The sequence below is a fragment of the Leptonychotes weddellii genome, chromosome 5 (assembly GCF_054177405.1).
Source record: "Leptonychotes weddellii isolate Sample4059 chromosome 5, ASM5417740v2, whole genome shotgun sequence".
In the NCBI taxonomy this organism is placed as follows: Eukaryota; Metazoa; Chordata; class Mammalia; order Carnivora; family Phocidae; genus Leptonychotes; species Leptonychotes weddellii.
In genome coordinates, this window is record NC_138373.1 from 153,535,922 (window position 1) to 153,549,884 (window position 13,963).

The following is a 13,963-nucleotide window of genomic DNA, read 5'->3' on the forward strand; positions in this document are numbered from 1 at the left end:
CAGGAATGCCTGGGTTTGTTCTCAGTCACTAGTTATGCAACCTTGGGCAGTCACTTAGCTTTAGGTTCCTCACAGGTAAAACAGTAGTACTTAGCTCATTTAGAGTTGAGGTAAGGGGTAACTAGTGCCAAATGCTCACAATGCTTGGCACACAGTAGACCTCCAATGCAACTCTCTGTGCAGACTCCCTTTTCCTGGCACAAGCTCAGTTCTTGTTCCACGTCACTCCACAACTGACTCAGGGTCTGATAATCCACTTCACAGTTCTCTAGGCCTCTTCCACCCATACCCAAACCTCATTAGGACCTTTCGTTGCTGATTAATGCAGTTGCCACTTGATAGGCAGCATCCTTAGGAAGATTTATTGAGGAAATACTGAAATCAATAGGAAAAATGGTGTGTCTTCAGTACCTGTGGAGTGTCGGGGGCTCTGACCACAGGTGAGGATGGTTTACCTGGCTGGAGCCCAGGCCTCCTCATGAGATAGGTGTCAGTCTTAAAAAGGGCCTTCAGGCATGGCCTGGTGCTGGTCCTCCCAGACTGTCTGTCAAGGCTAATACTCAACTGGGAGGGAAGAATACCTGTGACAAAATCAAACTGCTGTCAAAAGGGCCTCTGAAGGGGATAATAGTGACCGGAAACATACATGTGAAATGTAATATACATTTATATATAACCCTTTTATTTGAGAACATTGCGAGTAGAGGACAGGGGTGAGGAGGGGGCTGCTTGTCTGGTCACTTAGAACTCAAGTGTGATGTGGCCGCCAAAACAGTGAATGGAGACTTAGGAAGGTTTCATATTGAGGCGATGTGGGTCAGGGGAGCAAAGAGTGCCGGATCCTAGGAGAAAAGGGATATGTTCTATAGGTGTCTGCTCTACAGAGTAGTAACTACTCTGATGAGGGCTGGGGGAGCATGAAGAGGCATCAAATCTTGCCTTAAGAGGTTACAGAGGGCTTCATGGAGGAGGTGAACTTTGAGCTGAATCTTGATTGCTGAATAGGAGTTAAGGAGTTAGCCAGATGAGGGTGATGTGAGAGAGAATATGGCAAATTCAGGGAACTGCACACTGATGGTGATGGAGTCCCCTGGGAAGGTGGTGAGTGCCCCATTGCTGGAAGATTTCAGAGGCTGGATCTTTTCCTGCTAGGGGTGGCAGGTTGGCCTAGATGATCTCTGCAGACTCTCCAACCTGGAGTCTTTGCTGGTATGAATGCTGTTATAGGATGCCTTTAGATCACATAAACTTGTGTAGTCTGTTCTAAGCAGTGCAGTCTGTTCTAAGCTGTGGGCTGCTTGCCTTCAGGTTTCTCTTCCTTGTTACTGTGTTTCTCTTCCTTGGCTGTATTACCAGGGACACTTAGTTTGTGCTTGGTCCCCAAGACTGGTAGACTGATATCCGAAATTAGCCAGTTGAAGGCCATTATCTGTGAGAATTATGAGGGCTGGTGTGCATGAAATCCATGGAGTGCTACATGATGGGGTGTCTGGGCACTCTCCTGCAGTGAGCAAGCTGTGTGGGAAATGCAGCCCTGCTGACGTGGACATCCTGCAGCCCTCCTTCAACTTCCTGTATTGGAGCCTTCATCAGACTACACCAAGCAGTCAAAAAAGAGGTGCTGGGGCCCCGGCTGAGACAATGAATAGGAAGGGTGCTGGGCAGTGTCTGTGGCCATTGCTGCCCTTAGTTTTTTCCACTTATGAAAATATATATGGGGAAAAAAAAAAAAAAAAAAGAAAATATATATGGGGAGGATGTTGATGGGCCAGACGGTCCTTTCTGGTTCTGATACCTGTGGTTCTAGAATGAAGCTGGAACCCTTAGAGCCTAAAGCTGATCCTTTTGTTCATTCACCATGTGTGCATGAAGTCCCCGTCAGGTACTAACCACGATGCGGCACCGAGCAGGGGCTCCTGTGGAACTCATGGCCCTTGCCCCTCCACACCATCTCCAGCTGCTGCAGTGCTCCTTAGCAGCACGACCCTGATTGAGCTTCTGGAGAAGACTCTGGCACTCACCTGGACCGAGGTGGGCTCTCCCAGGACCACACTCCTTTGCTCCGCCTGGCTGCTCACAGCTTCCTTCTCTGCTAAGCAGCACAATGGCAGTCTGCAGGTGAGTCACTAGCCCCTGTGGCTTAGGGGCATGGGGTGGCACACAGAGGAGTGACAAAGTTCTTGAGTTCTGGTTTTAGCTCTGTGGCTTATTAGTTGAGTAACCTTGGCAAGGTATTTATTCTCTGAGCTTCAGTGTCCTTGCCTACAGAATGGGGAAGAAAACATCCAGGGTTGTTGTCAGGTTGGTTTATATTAATTTATCATACATGGATAACCTACATGCCAGGCTGTGTTCTAGGCACAGAGGAATAAGAAATAAATATGTACCCCATGTACCCCACACTTGGGAAACTTGTATTGTAGTCTTTAAGCAAAGCCTCGAAATGTAAGTAAGGTTGTACCAGGCAAAGATAGTAGGGAAAGGCATTCTAGGTAAAGAGAACAATTTGAACAAAGACATGAAACTGCACAAATTTAGGACATGGTGTACACATTTGGAGACTGGTGAGGTACTGTGTGACTAGAATGTAGGGAGTGAACTGTCAGATTGCACAGGAAGGCAGAAGCCAGCCTATGACCTTATAGTGCTGGGTGGTAAGCCGTGAAATGCCAGACATGTGTGAGCTGTCATTGTGATTCTTGGGGAAGGTGATGCAGGGAACAGGGGAACAGTGAACATATCCACAGAGCACCTCTTTCCTCTCAGTCCCTCCCCACCCCCTTGTATGGGACCTTGTCATCATAGTGCCCTGCGTGAGCTCCTCTGTGGGCTGCTCCACATTCAGTCTCCTTCCTAAGCCTGTCTGCTCCTTGTGGATAGAAACGATCTAGCCTTTGAGGTGTCTTTGCCCTGTGCCCAGCCCTGTGCCATTCAAGTGCCATTTGTATAGAAGTGAGGTCATTTTTAAAGTTTGGCCTCCAAAAAAACAAAAAACAACAACAAAAAACGTTTGGCCTCTGAGGTGGCATCAGGCTGTGGCAAATCTATACTATAGTAAAGTCCTCTGGTTGTTGTCCACAGCATCGATTTGGGACACGAACCTTTTCTGCTTTTCTGTGTGAGGTTGTTGGGCCCACCTGTACCCCTGCAGTCACCTGCCTGGGTGGGAACTTGTACCGTGTGCCTGGCTTGCCCTGGTTTTCAGCTCACACCCAGCCAATTACCTACTAACCACCTCCACTCTAAGTCTTCCCCACTGCCTTAGCGTAGGCCTGATGGTTCGTCCTCACCACTAAAGTGGCCTATTCAGTTTCCTGGTCTCTGGCCTTTCCCTTGCTCCATATCTCCTGTCCCTGCAGCCAGTCTGTCTGCACTCTCCACATGGCCGCGGAGACCCTGCTGACCTGGCCCTTCTGCAGCCTTCCTTTCTGCCATTCTACCCTCCTTCTCTGTCCTCTGACCAACTGTTAGCTCTTCTCCAGATCAGCTGTGCTCTTTCACATCTCCATACTGTTGATGGTTTGACTGATTGATTGATTCTTTATTTTTTTTTAAAGATTTTATTTATTTATTTGACAGGGAGGGAGAGAGAAAGAGAGGGACGAGCAAGCACAAGCAGGGGGAGCGGCAGAAGCAGAGGGAGAAGCAGGCTCCCCACCCAGCAAGGAGCCCGACGTGGGGCTCGATCCCAGGACCCTGGGATCATGACCTGAGTCATCCAGGCACCTCTAATAGCCTTTATTTTAATTAATTAATTAGTTAAATTTTAAAAGATTTTATTTATTCATTTGAGGGAGAGAGAGAGAGCACCAGCAGGGGGAGAGGCAGAAGGAGAGGGAGAAGCAGACTCCCTGCTGAGCTGGGAGCCTGACGTGGGGCTCAATCTCAGGACCTGGAGATCAGCTCACGACCTGAGCTGAAGGCAGGCGCTCAACCATCTGAGCCACCTGGGCACCCCTCTTTTATTTTTTTAACATTTTATTTATTTGTCAGAGAGAGAGAGAGAGGGCGAGAGCGCACAAGCAGGGGGAGCAGCAAGCAGAGGGAGAAGCAGACTCCCCACTGAGCAAGGAGTCCAATGTGGGACTCGATCTCAGAACCCTGGGATCATGACCTTAGCCGAAGGAAGCCACTTGACTAAGCACCCAGGTGTCCCAGTAGCTTTTATTTTTTTTTTTTTAAGACTTTATTTATTTGCAAGAGAGACAGAGAGCATGAGAGGGAGGAGGGTCAGAGGGAGAAGCAGACTCCCCGCTGAGCAGGGAGCCCGATGTGGGACTCGATCCCGGGACTCCAGGATCATGACCTGAGCCGAAGGCAGTCGCTCAACCAACTGAGCCACCCAGGCGCCCCCAGTAGCTTTTATTTTTAAGACAGTTTTAGGTGTACTGAAAAAATGAGCTGATAACACAGAGAGTTCCCAAATAACTCCCACACAGTTTCCTCTATTAACATCTTACATTAGTATGTTATCTCAGTACCTTTGTACAAATTGGTTCTTCTGCCTAGAACCTGCTGATCCCACTAGCCAACAAGCATTTTTGAGGAACTGCTTTGTGTCAGACTGATAGATCCAAGCAGAGAAGTAATTCCTGCCTTGAAGCAGCATGTGTTCTGGGTGAGGAGAGCAAAGCAGACTCAGCTCTGAACTCACCACTCCCAACTAACCCCTCAGTTTGGACATTGCTTTGACTTTAAAGAGCATGTTCCCCAGTGCTGATCCTCAGCTGTTCTTCACAATGGTTCTGGAGGGAGTGAAAGCAGGTGGCATTATTCCCATTTCATACATGAAGAAAATAAGGCAGGCTGGGAGAGGGGCAGTGATTTCCCCTTGGCCACACGGCTAGCTAGTGGCAGAGCCAGGGTTTTGATTCTGGGCTGTCTGACTCTAGATCTATGTTAGTTGGATGGTGGGCTGAGGTGGAGCCTGAATCACAGATGAGGCCAGGGAGGCTCCCTGGTGGAAGAGTTCATTGACGATGGGGGATATTTGGGAGAAGGGTTTTCTATGTACAGGTTAATTTGCCTCACTTTCCTGAATCCAGGACTGGTGGGCTCCCAAGACTGTCTCCTCTGTCCCCCTGGATGCAATGGGTATGTGCAGGTACATAGGAGATATTGGGACAGGTTGTTTTCTGCTCAAGCTGCCAGAATGTGGGAGCTTGTCCCCTTACCTCTGCTCTACCAGGTTCACCAGACACTGTCCGTGGAACTGGACCAAGTATTGAAGGTCCTCAGCTTTCCAAAGAAAAAGGCTGCGCTTCTCTCAGGTATGGCCCCAAGGGCCTCTAGCAGGAAAAGAAGAGCTTTTCTCTTAGACTGTGAGATGGGACCACTCCCCCCAGATCAGCCTATGGTCACCCCATTATTATCTCCACTGTCTTCCCCCTGTGACAGAGCTAGGTGGGAGGTGGGGAAGGAGGCAGGAACTGAGTATAAAGGTTTTCTTTCTTCTTTTTTTTTTTTTTAAAGATTTTATTTATTTATTTGACAGAGAGAGACACAGCGAGAGAGGGATCACAAGCAGGGGGAGTGGGAGAGGGAGAAGCAGACTTCCTGCTGAGCAGGGAGCCCGATGCGGGGCTCGATCCCAGGACCCTGGGATCACGACCCGAGCCGAAGGCAGACGCTTAACGACTGAGCCACCCAGGCGCCCCAAGTATAAAGGTTTTCTTGCTTTTAGCTGCCATCTTATGCTTCCTGCGGACAGCCCTGCAACAAAGCTTTTCCTCTGCCCTTGTGGTACTGGTGCCCTCAGGGACCCAGCCACCACCGGCCCCTGAGAACACTGTCCTAGCTCCACTGAGAACATCACAGGTGTTGTCCCTGGTCATTGGACTGCAGAACCTTTTGGTGCAGGTAAGGCCCTTGCTGAGTGGGACCCTGTCAGTGGAGTCTGCTTCTCCCAGAACAACAGTACGAAAGGGTGGCTGCCTGTTAAGAACCTGGTATTTCCTCCAGGATTGGAGGGTGGATTAATTGGGACTTTTAAAGTTATAGTGACAGAAATGAAACTCAAAATGGCTCATAACTGAGAAGGCTAGAGGTCAGCACTGGCTTCAGGCCCAGGTGGATCCCAGAGGCTCAGACAATGTCATCAGAACTCTGTCTCCATGTCTTGGTTCTGCATTTCTCTCAGCTTTGTTCTCATGGGATGGTAGGATGACCAACAGCAGCACCTTTCCAGCAGCAAGAGACTTTCTCTGTCCCAGCAGTCCCCGGAACTGAGTCTCATTAGCCTGGCTTGGGTAACCTGCCAGTCACTGTGGCTGGGCCATAGGATGCTCTAGTTGACCTGGCTTGGGCCAGCGCCCTCTCCTGGAGGCTGGGGCATATAGTCAGCTCTCTGTAACTCATGTAGACTGAACACGAAAGAGGGATGTTCCGCAAAAGAAAACTGTTCACAGAAAAAGGAGTGAATTTTGTGTAAGCCAAAACAATAGATGTCTACCTCAGAGGGTTTTATGATTCACAGCTTAGAGGACTTTTGGAGATCATTGTTTATCCAGCCATCAAATACTATGAAGAGTGGTGGGGGCATGGAGATATGTCAGGCGCCTGCCTTTGAGGAGTGAGCATTTGGTGGGGGGCTGCCATATAGACAAGAGGTGATAACACAGTGTGGTGAGTTTGAGGCTAAAGGGACACACTGCACTGTGGGAGTACCGGGTGTAACTAATAGGCTGGTGTAGGGTTAGTGAAGAGTTGCTGTCAGAGAAGGTTTCCTGGAGGAGGTGCTTGAGCTGGGCTGGAAAGACCACATGACTTGTCCTACCTCCCCAAGGGCAGGGGGGGGTAACAGTACTGGCATTTATCTTGATGGCAGCACCATTTTTCTCTCTGGTATGGACTCATTCCCTGTCCCTGGCCTCTGGGACACCCTTGATTCCCCAGGACTTTCTTCTCTTTTAAGAAGCTTATTGTATATTACTTTCAAATATGAGCTGGTCACCATAGGGTGACTGAAGCCCTAGATGTTTATGCTGCTTTAGTTAGACTTGTACTCTCTTTTCTTGCCCTTTGGAGCTTGTCCAAGGGAGACAGATTCGGTCTGATCTGATGGCAAGTCATTCATGGGACAAGAGGAGGGAGGTGGGGGGAGCCAGCAAATGAGTGAGAGGACTTGCAGAGACTTCCTGGGGGTGGGATGGGGGCCTTGATTTGAGTAGACTCTATTTGGTGTCCAGATGATTACTGCACATACATGATATGGCTGTTGATTGTGGGAGATTATATTCAAGGATTGATCCCCACTGGGCCTGTGCACAGTATGGGGAAAGTTGGAAATGTAAGGAGATAGAGGATGCCCCAGGAGTGGCCCTTTGCTGGCACTGTGGTTGCCGAGCTTGTTCCGCCAGCACATCCATGCACAAGGCTCTCTACACTTAGCTCTCTCTGGTGTAAGTCCCCGTTTTCATATCAGTCTTCCCCAGTCTGTGAGCTCCTTAAAGGTAGGAATTGTGTATGACTAATCTTTGTGTCTTGTTCCCCTTGTGGGTTCAAAAAAATCAGGAATCAGATGAGAACCAAAACATCAGCTTTATTTCCAGTAAACGCTGTAGGAGAATGTAGCTGGGACTTCAGGTCATACTGGGCTTTTTTTTGGTCTGGAGTTTTTCATATACAGCAAAGGTGAAAGAATTTTAGTGAGAGGCCAAGTCTAACTAAAACAGCATATACCCACCACCTAGATTCTACCATTAACATTTTCATATACTTGCTTTATATCTATCCAAAAAGAGCTTATTTTAATTCATTCATTCATTTTTTATTTTTTATTTTTTTTCCAAAGAGAACTTTTAAACCACCCTCTTTTCCCCCAGGCCAGACCAGGAGCCTACAGGCAGGGAAATTATGTTTACATTATGGACACTTTGCCACCTGGTTGCGATCTTAAGAGTTTAAGTTCGTGGGAGCATGACCTTTAATACCTTGATCCTGTCCTGATGGCATAGAAAATGGTAGGCTAGTATTTTACCTGTTAGATAAATCTCTCCTTTGGTGAGGAGGAGCCAGTTAAATGTGGGAGCAAGGGCAAATGCTTTCTCTCCAATGTTTTTGAAAGGGCCAAAGTTCTTATTGTAACATTCAGAACATAAGAGAAAAATTATTCTCTTATACTCAATATCCAGCATAAAGCCTGGCACCGAATTGGCATCCAATGTTTGTTGAATGAGTGAATGAGGACACAGAAATGAATATGATATGGTTCTAGCCATTTAAGTACTCAGATTGTAGGAAGTACTAATAATTACAATTAATGCCAAAATGACCTATTATTTGAATCAAGAAAGTCTTTGCAGGAGAGGTTGCATTTGAACCAGGCCTTGAGTGATGAAAAACTTTCCTCAAACCAGTAGCCTAAACACTAAGGGGTTAGTGACTTCCTGTAGCACCATTACCGTTCAACTGTCCTGCCCAGGAGCCTGGGTGTCACCAGGCCTGTGACACTCTTCTGTGCCTCTGGCAGTTTTTTTCTTTTTTAATCATGGTAAAATATTACATAACAAAATTAACCATTTTAATCATTTTTAAGTTACAGTTCTGTGGTAGTAAGTACATTTACACTGTTGTACAAACGCTACCACCTTCTTTCTCCAAAATTTTTTCATCTCGTCAACCTAAAACTCTGTCTACATCAAACAGTAACTCCCATTGCCCCCTCTTCCCACCCTTTGACAACCGCTGTTCTACTTTCTGTCTCTATTTGACTATTTAACTTTTCTAGGTACCTCATATAAGTAGAATAATATACTATTTATCTCTCTGGAAGTTTTTGACTCTCCTCAACAGTCCCTGGGAAGGGGAACCACCTGGAGTAACTCATGAATTCCTCATGAGAGGCTACCGGGTCTGTGTGGGGAGTTGCTCAGCCTCACAGTCACTGTCCGTGCCGCTGCCTGATGAACAGGACCAAGTAGCCCCCTCCTCCTTTCCACCACTGACACACTCCTGAGAAATTCCCTGGCCTTCTGTTTTCAGCCATAGTGACCTTTCTGTCACTGCCCTTGACCCAAGGGAGTATATGGAAGAGTCATTTTGTTTCTCTGTCCTCTCCCCAGGGCTGGAGCTAAACCTCCTTCAGACCCTTCCATAGGTTTGCTGTTTAAAAATAGTTCTTTATTTGTTCAGTCATTCATACATCCAGCAAACATTATTCCATAGCAATCCAAGAATAGAGGAGGTCTGTGTCTCTCCTGAGCTCCCGGAATGGTTTATTCAGCCCTGTAATAAGGATTGCATTTATCATATTATATGGTCAGTGGTCTGCATTTCTGTCTTCTTCCATAAAGCTGTGAATTTCTTTTAGGCAAAAACTTCTGCTGCTTGCGGGGGTCAGAGGAGGCCTCACAGAGGTGACATTGAATTCAGCCTTGAACAGTGTCTAGGCAGAGGTAGAGGGAAGGGCATTGCAGGCAGGGAAGACAGCATGAGCAAAAGCATGTAATATAGAAGTGTGCAGTGGGGTGTGGGGGGGCAGCGAGAATTAGAAGATGACACTGAGGAGCTGGGCAGGGGCCATATCAGTGAGTACCTTACGTACCAGGCCAAGAAGTGTTGGGGGAGCCATGAAGGGTTTCTATCAGACTGAGTTTTTGAAAGATCACTGGCAACCCCATTAGGGAAGAGGGTGGGAAGAGAAAGCCTGAAGGCAAGGGGACTGTTGAGCAAGAGATTGTTGCAGTGATCCAAGTAAATGACAGGCCCATTTCACACCCACTGGGATAGCTAAAACAAAAAAGAGAGATAATATCAAATGTTGGTGAGAATGTAGAGTAAGTGGAACAGATTGTTGATGGGAATGAAAAGTGATGCAGCTACTTTGGAAAACAGCCTGGAAGTACTTCAAAAAGCTAAATGTGGGATTACCATATGACCCAACAATTCTGCTCCCAGGTATTATGCTCAAGAAAATTGAAAGCGTTTATCTACACAAAAGCTTGTATACAGATGTTCATAGCAGTACTATTCATAATAGTTCCAAAGTACAAAGAACCCCAATGTTCACCAGCTGATGAGTGGATAAATAAATTGTATATACATACAATTGAATACTATCTGGCCATAAAAAGTAATGAAGTAGTCACATGCTACAACATAGATGAACCTTGAAAACATGCTCAGTGAAAGAAGCCAGACATAAAAAGCCACATATGATATGATTTCCTTTAGATGAAATGTCCAGGATAGGAAAATCTGTGGAGATGGAAAGTAGATTAGTCGTTGCCTAGGACTGGGGTTGGGGGACAGGCAATGGGGAACAACTGCTAACGAGTAATGAGGTTCTCTTTCGGATGATGAAAATATCCTGGAATTATATGACTGCAGGACTCAATATACTAAAAACTGCTGATCTACACTTTTAAAAGGATGAATTTTATGGTTTATGAATTATATCTCATTAAAGCTGTTATTTTAAAAAGCAGTATCAAGGGGGGAAGAATGACAATACTGCATAAGCTAGGGCACTGAGTGCTGGTCCTCCTTGACATCTCTGGGCCAGAGCAGCCATGCGGCATCAGCACCACTGATGGAGTGCTGGGCAGCATGTGCAGAATCTGCAGGTGTCTGACCCAAGGTGGACCAGTGCAGTGCAGTGGAAGTTGCACTGGCCAGAATCACAGAGATCTGCATAGTAGCCCCTGCCCAGCTCCTAACTCTGAAGGGGTTTAGCAAGTCAGTTCTTACTGATTCTCCATTTCTCTATCTGCAAAATAAAAGGAGTCTTTCAGCATTAGGTGTTTGGGCCTATGAGAACAGCTTCCATTCCCCCAGGAATGGAGCACAGCAGAGGAGTGTTGGTTGCGGTGAGGATGGAGACAGTGTCCAGGGTTACATGGGGGAAAGAGGGCAGGTTAGTAGCAGTGGAAGGGTCCAAAGAAGGGTTGTGGTCACTGGTGTGATTTGCGTGGCACTGGAGTAGGGCAGAGCCAGGGCAAACTTCCCTTCTGCTTAGTTCTTAGAGGAACCACAGGACTGTAAGTCTCTGAATGTCTCCGGAGTAGAAATACAGTAGGTTTGTTCTGGGTTTCTTTGGAGATGGAGACCTTGGCCAGCAGGTGGAGCTGCAGGAAGACAGGAAGGGGGCCTTTTCTCATGTCCAGGACCGTCTAACAGTAGAGCAGGCTGCCTTGGGGTGAATGGAGAAGAGTAGTCTTGTGGCTGGGGGTCTCCAAGCAGAAACCAGGTGTCCCCAGCAAAGACGGCTGCTGGATTCCAGGCCAGTTGCTACACCTCTTTGGAGACTTGGGAAAGGGTAAGTGTGGGTGTGAGCAGGGAAGAGAGTTATCCTTGTGCTCAGACTTGGCTTTGTGATTGGGGTGGGCGTGGAATGTTGTTATCAGTTTGGAAATCAGTGAGCTCATTAGTTTTACAAGATGTGAGGTTTTGATCTCAAGGGTCATTCCTACTAGAGCAGAGGTTTACGTCAGGTTAAGGTTCTAGGAGAATAGGAGGTGGAGAGAGAACATTTACTGAGTGCCTGCTCTGGGTAAGCACTTGACATATGTTATTTATTCATCACAATTCCTCTATAAGGTAGACATTATCATCTCTGGTTTTTTTTTTTTTGTTTTTTTTTAAGTAGACTTCATGCCCAGCGTGGAGCCCAATGCAGGGCTCAAACTCACAACCCTGAGATCAAGACCTGAGCTCAGATCAGGAGTCGGACGCTAACCAACTGAGGCACCCAGGTGCCCCTCATCTCAGTTTTATAGACAAGGAAACAGAGTCCCAGAGATATTAAGTAACTTACCTGAGGTCACACACTTTTAGGTCAGAATTCAAACCTAAGTCTTTTTGGCTACAAAATCCATGTTCTTTCAGTGTCCCAAGAAGTGCATCCTGTGAATAGGAGCCGTTATTACCTGAGTGGTCGTACCTGGCTTTCCTAATGCCCAGCGGCCCTGGCTCTTCATACACCGTTCAGCCAGTCCTCACTGGGTGTATTAGGTAATATGGACAGGGGGTCAGAGAGTGGCCCTGGGATCACAGCGCTTGACCAGGTGGGGAAGCGAAAGCATGCTGGCCCATAACTGTGTGATCTTGCTTACCTGGGAAGAGGCTGGAAGTTCCCACTGGTTAAGAGCTAATTTAATTTAATTTTTTAAAAAGATTTTATTTATTTGAGAGGGAGAGGGAGAGATAGCATGAGCCAGGGGAGTGGCAGAGGGAGAAGCAGGCTCCCCACCGAGGAGGGAGCCCGACAAGGGGCTCGATCCTAGGCCTCTGGGATCATGACCTGAGCTGAAGGCAGACACTTAGCTGACTGAGCCACCCAGGCGCCCCAAGAGTTAATTTTAGATTGGAGGAGAAAGGGCACAAAGCCTAGTGTTTTGTTCTAGACCTGCCATCTACTGATATGCACAGGTGTCTTCAGGTCAAGTATTTTTTTCTCTGGGCCTCATTTTCTCAGCTATAAAATAGGTAAGTGGATTAGCTCAAACACTTCAAGCTCTGTGCCTTGGAGGCCTTAGGGGCTCTGTGGAGAAAACCCAGGGGTTGTTAAAGAGGGGGCTGTTACCTCTGTTGTGCATTTCATGAAGCTGCTCTCACCCTTTATTGAGTGTTTACTTGGTGCCAAGCACAAGCTGAATACTGTATATCCATTCTCACCCAACCCTCTCAGCAACCCAGTAATTTTTTTTATCCCCAGTCAACAAGGGTAAGTGACCTTGGCCAGGGTCACATAGATGGTAAGTGACTAAGCAAGGATGCAAGCCCAAGTCTGTCCCATATTCTTTTTTTTTTTAATTTTTATTTTTAAAAAAGATTTTATTTGGGACACCTGGGTGGCTCAGTTGGTTAAGCGCTGCCTTCGGCTCTGGTGATGATCCCAGGGTCCTGGGATTGAGCCCTGCATTGCATCACATTGGGCTCCCTGCTCAGCAGGGAGTCTGCTTTTCCCCCTCCCTCTGCCCCTGCTTGATCTCTCTGTCTCTCTCTCTCTCTGACAAATAAATAAAATCTTTTTAAAAAATAAAAATAATAAAAATAAAAGATTTTATTTATTTAAGAGAGAGAGCTAGAAAGAGCATGAGTGGGGGTAGGGGCAGAGGGAAAGGGAGAAGCAGACTCCCTGCTGAGCAGGGAGCCCAATGCAATGCGACGCAGGGCTCTATCCCAGGACCCTGGAATCATGACCTGAGCCACCCAGGTGCCCCCTTTTTTACCCCAAGATTTTATTTGAGAGAGAGCATGAGCAGGGCAAATGGCAGAGGGAGGACAAGCAGACTCCCTGCTGAGCAGGAAGCCCCATGACTTGGGTCTCTCAGTCCCAGGAACCTGAGCTCAGAACCTGAGCTGAAGTCAAACACTTAACCAACTGAGCCACCCAGGCGCCCCTGTCCCATATTCTTTTCTTTTCTTCTTCTTTTTTTTTTTTTTTAAGATTTTATTTATTTGACAGAGATAGCAAGAGTAGGAACACAAGCAGAGGGAGAGGGAGAAGCAGGCTTCCCGAGGAGCAGGGAGCCCGACGCGGGGCTGGATCCCAGGACCCTGGGATCATGACCTGAGCCGAAGGCAGACACTTAACGACTGAGCCACCCAGGCGCCCCCCTGTCCCATATTCTTAACCACCACATTGCTGCCTTCTGAAGAACAGTGTGAAGACAGCTTAGCCTTTTTTGTTGTTGTTAGTTTTTACCTTTTATTTTTATTTTTTTATTTTTTTTTTTAAAGATTTTATTTTTTTGAGAGAGAGAGAGCACATGAGAGGGGGGAGGGTCAGAGGGAGAAGCAGACTCCCTGCCGAGCAGGGAGCCCGATGCGGGACTCGATCCTGGGACTCCAGGATCATGACCTGAGCTGAAGGCAGTCGCTTAACCAACTGAGCCACCCAGGCACCCCTAGTTTTTACCTTTTAAAAAATCAGTTATTTTGAGATATAATTACATGCCAGAAAATTCACTAATTTTAAGTGTACAATTAAATGAGTTTTGACAAATAGTTTTTTTTTTTT

At 47.0% G+C, this 13,963-nt stretch overlaps 1 protein-coding gene across 1 annotated transcript in view; it reads left to right on the top strand.

Annotated features, from left to right (window-relative positions):
* Nucleotides 1–13,963, top strand: part of MEI1 (meiotic double-stranded break formation protein 1) — a 58,320-nt gene that overhangs the window by 38,526 nt on the left and 5,831 nt on the right. Inside the window, exons 18-21 of the mRNA XM_081819010.1 lie at nt 1,508–1,618; nt 1,958–2,118; nt 5,189–5,270; nt 5,684–5,859. Of these exons, the coding sequence (XP_081675136.1) occupies nt 1,508–1,618; nt 1,958–2,118; nt 5,189–5,270; nt 5,684–5,859 (530 nt within the window). The remainder of the gene's footprint in view (nt 1–1,507; nt 1,619–1,957; nt 2,119–5,188; nt 5,271–5,683; nt 5,860–13,963) is intronic.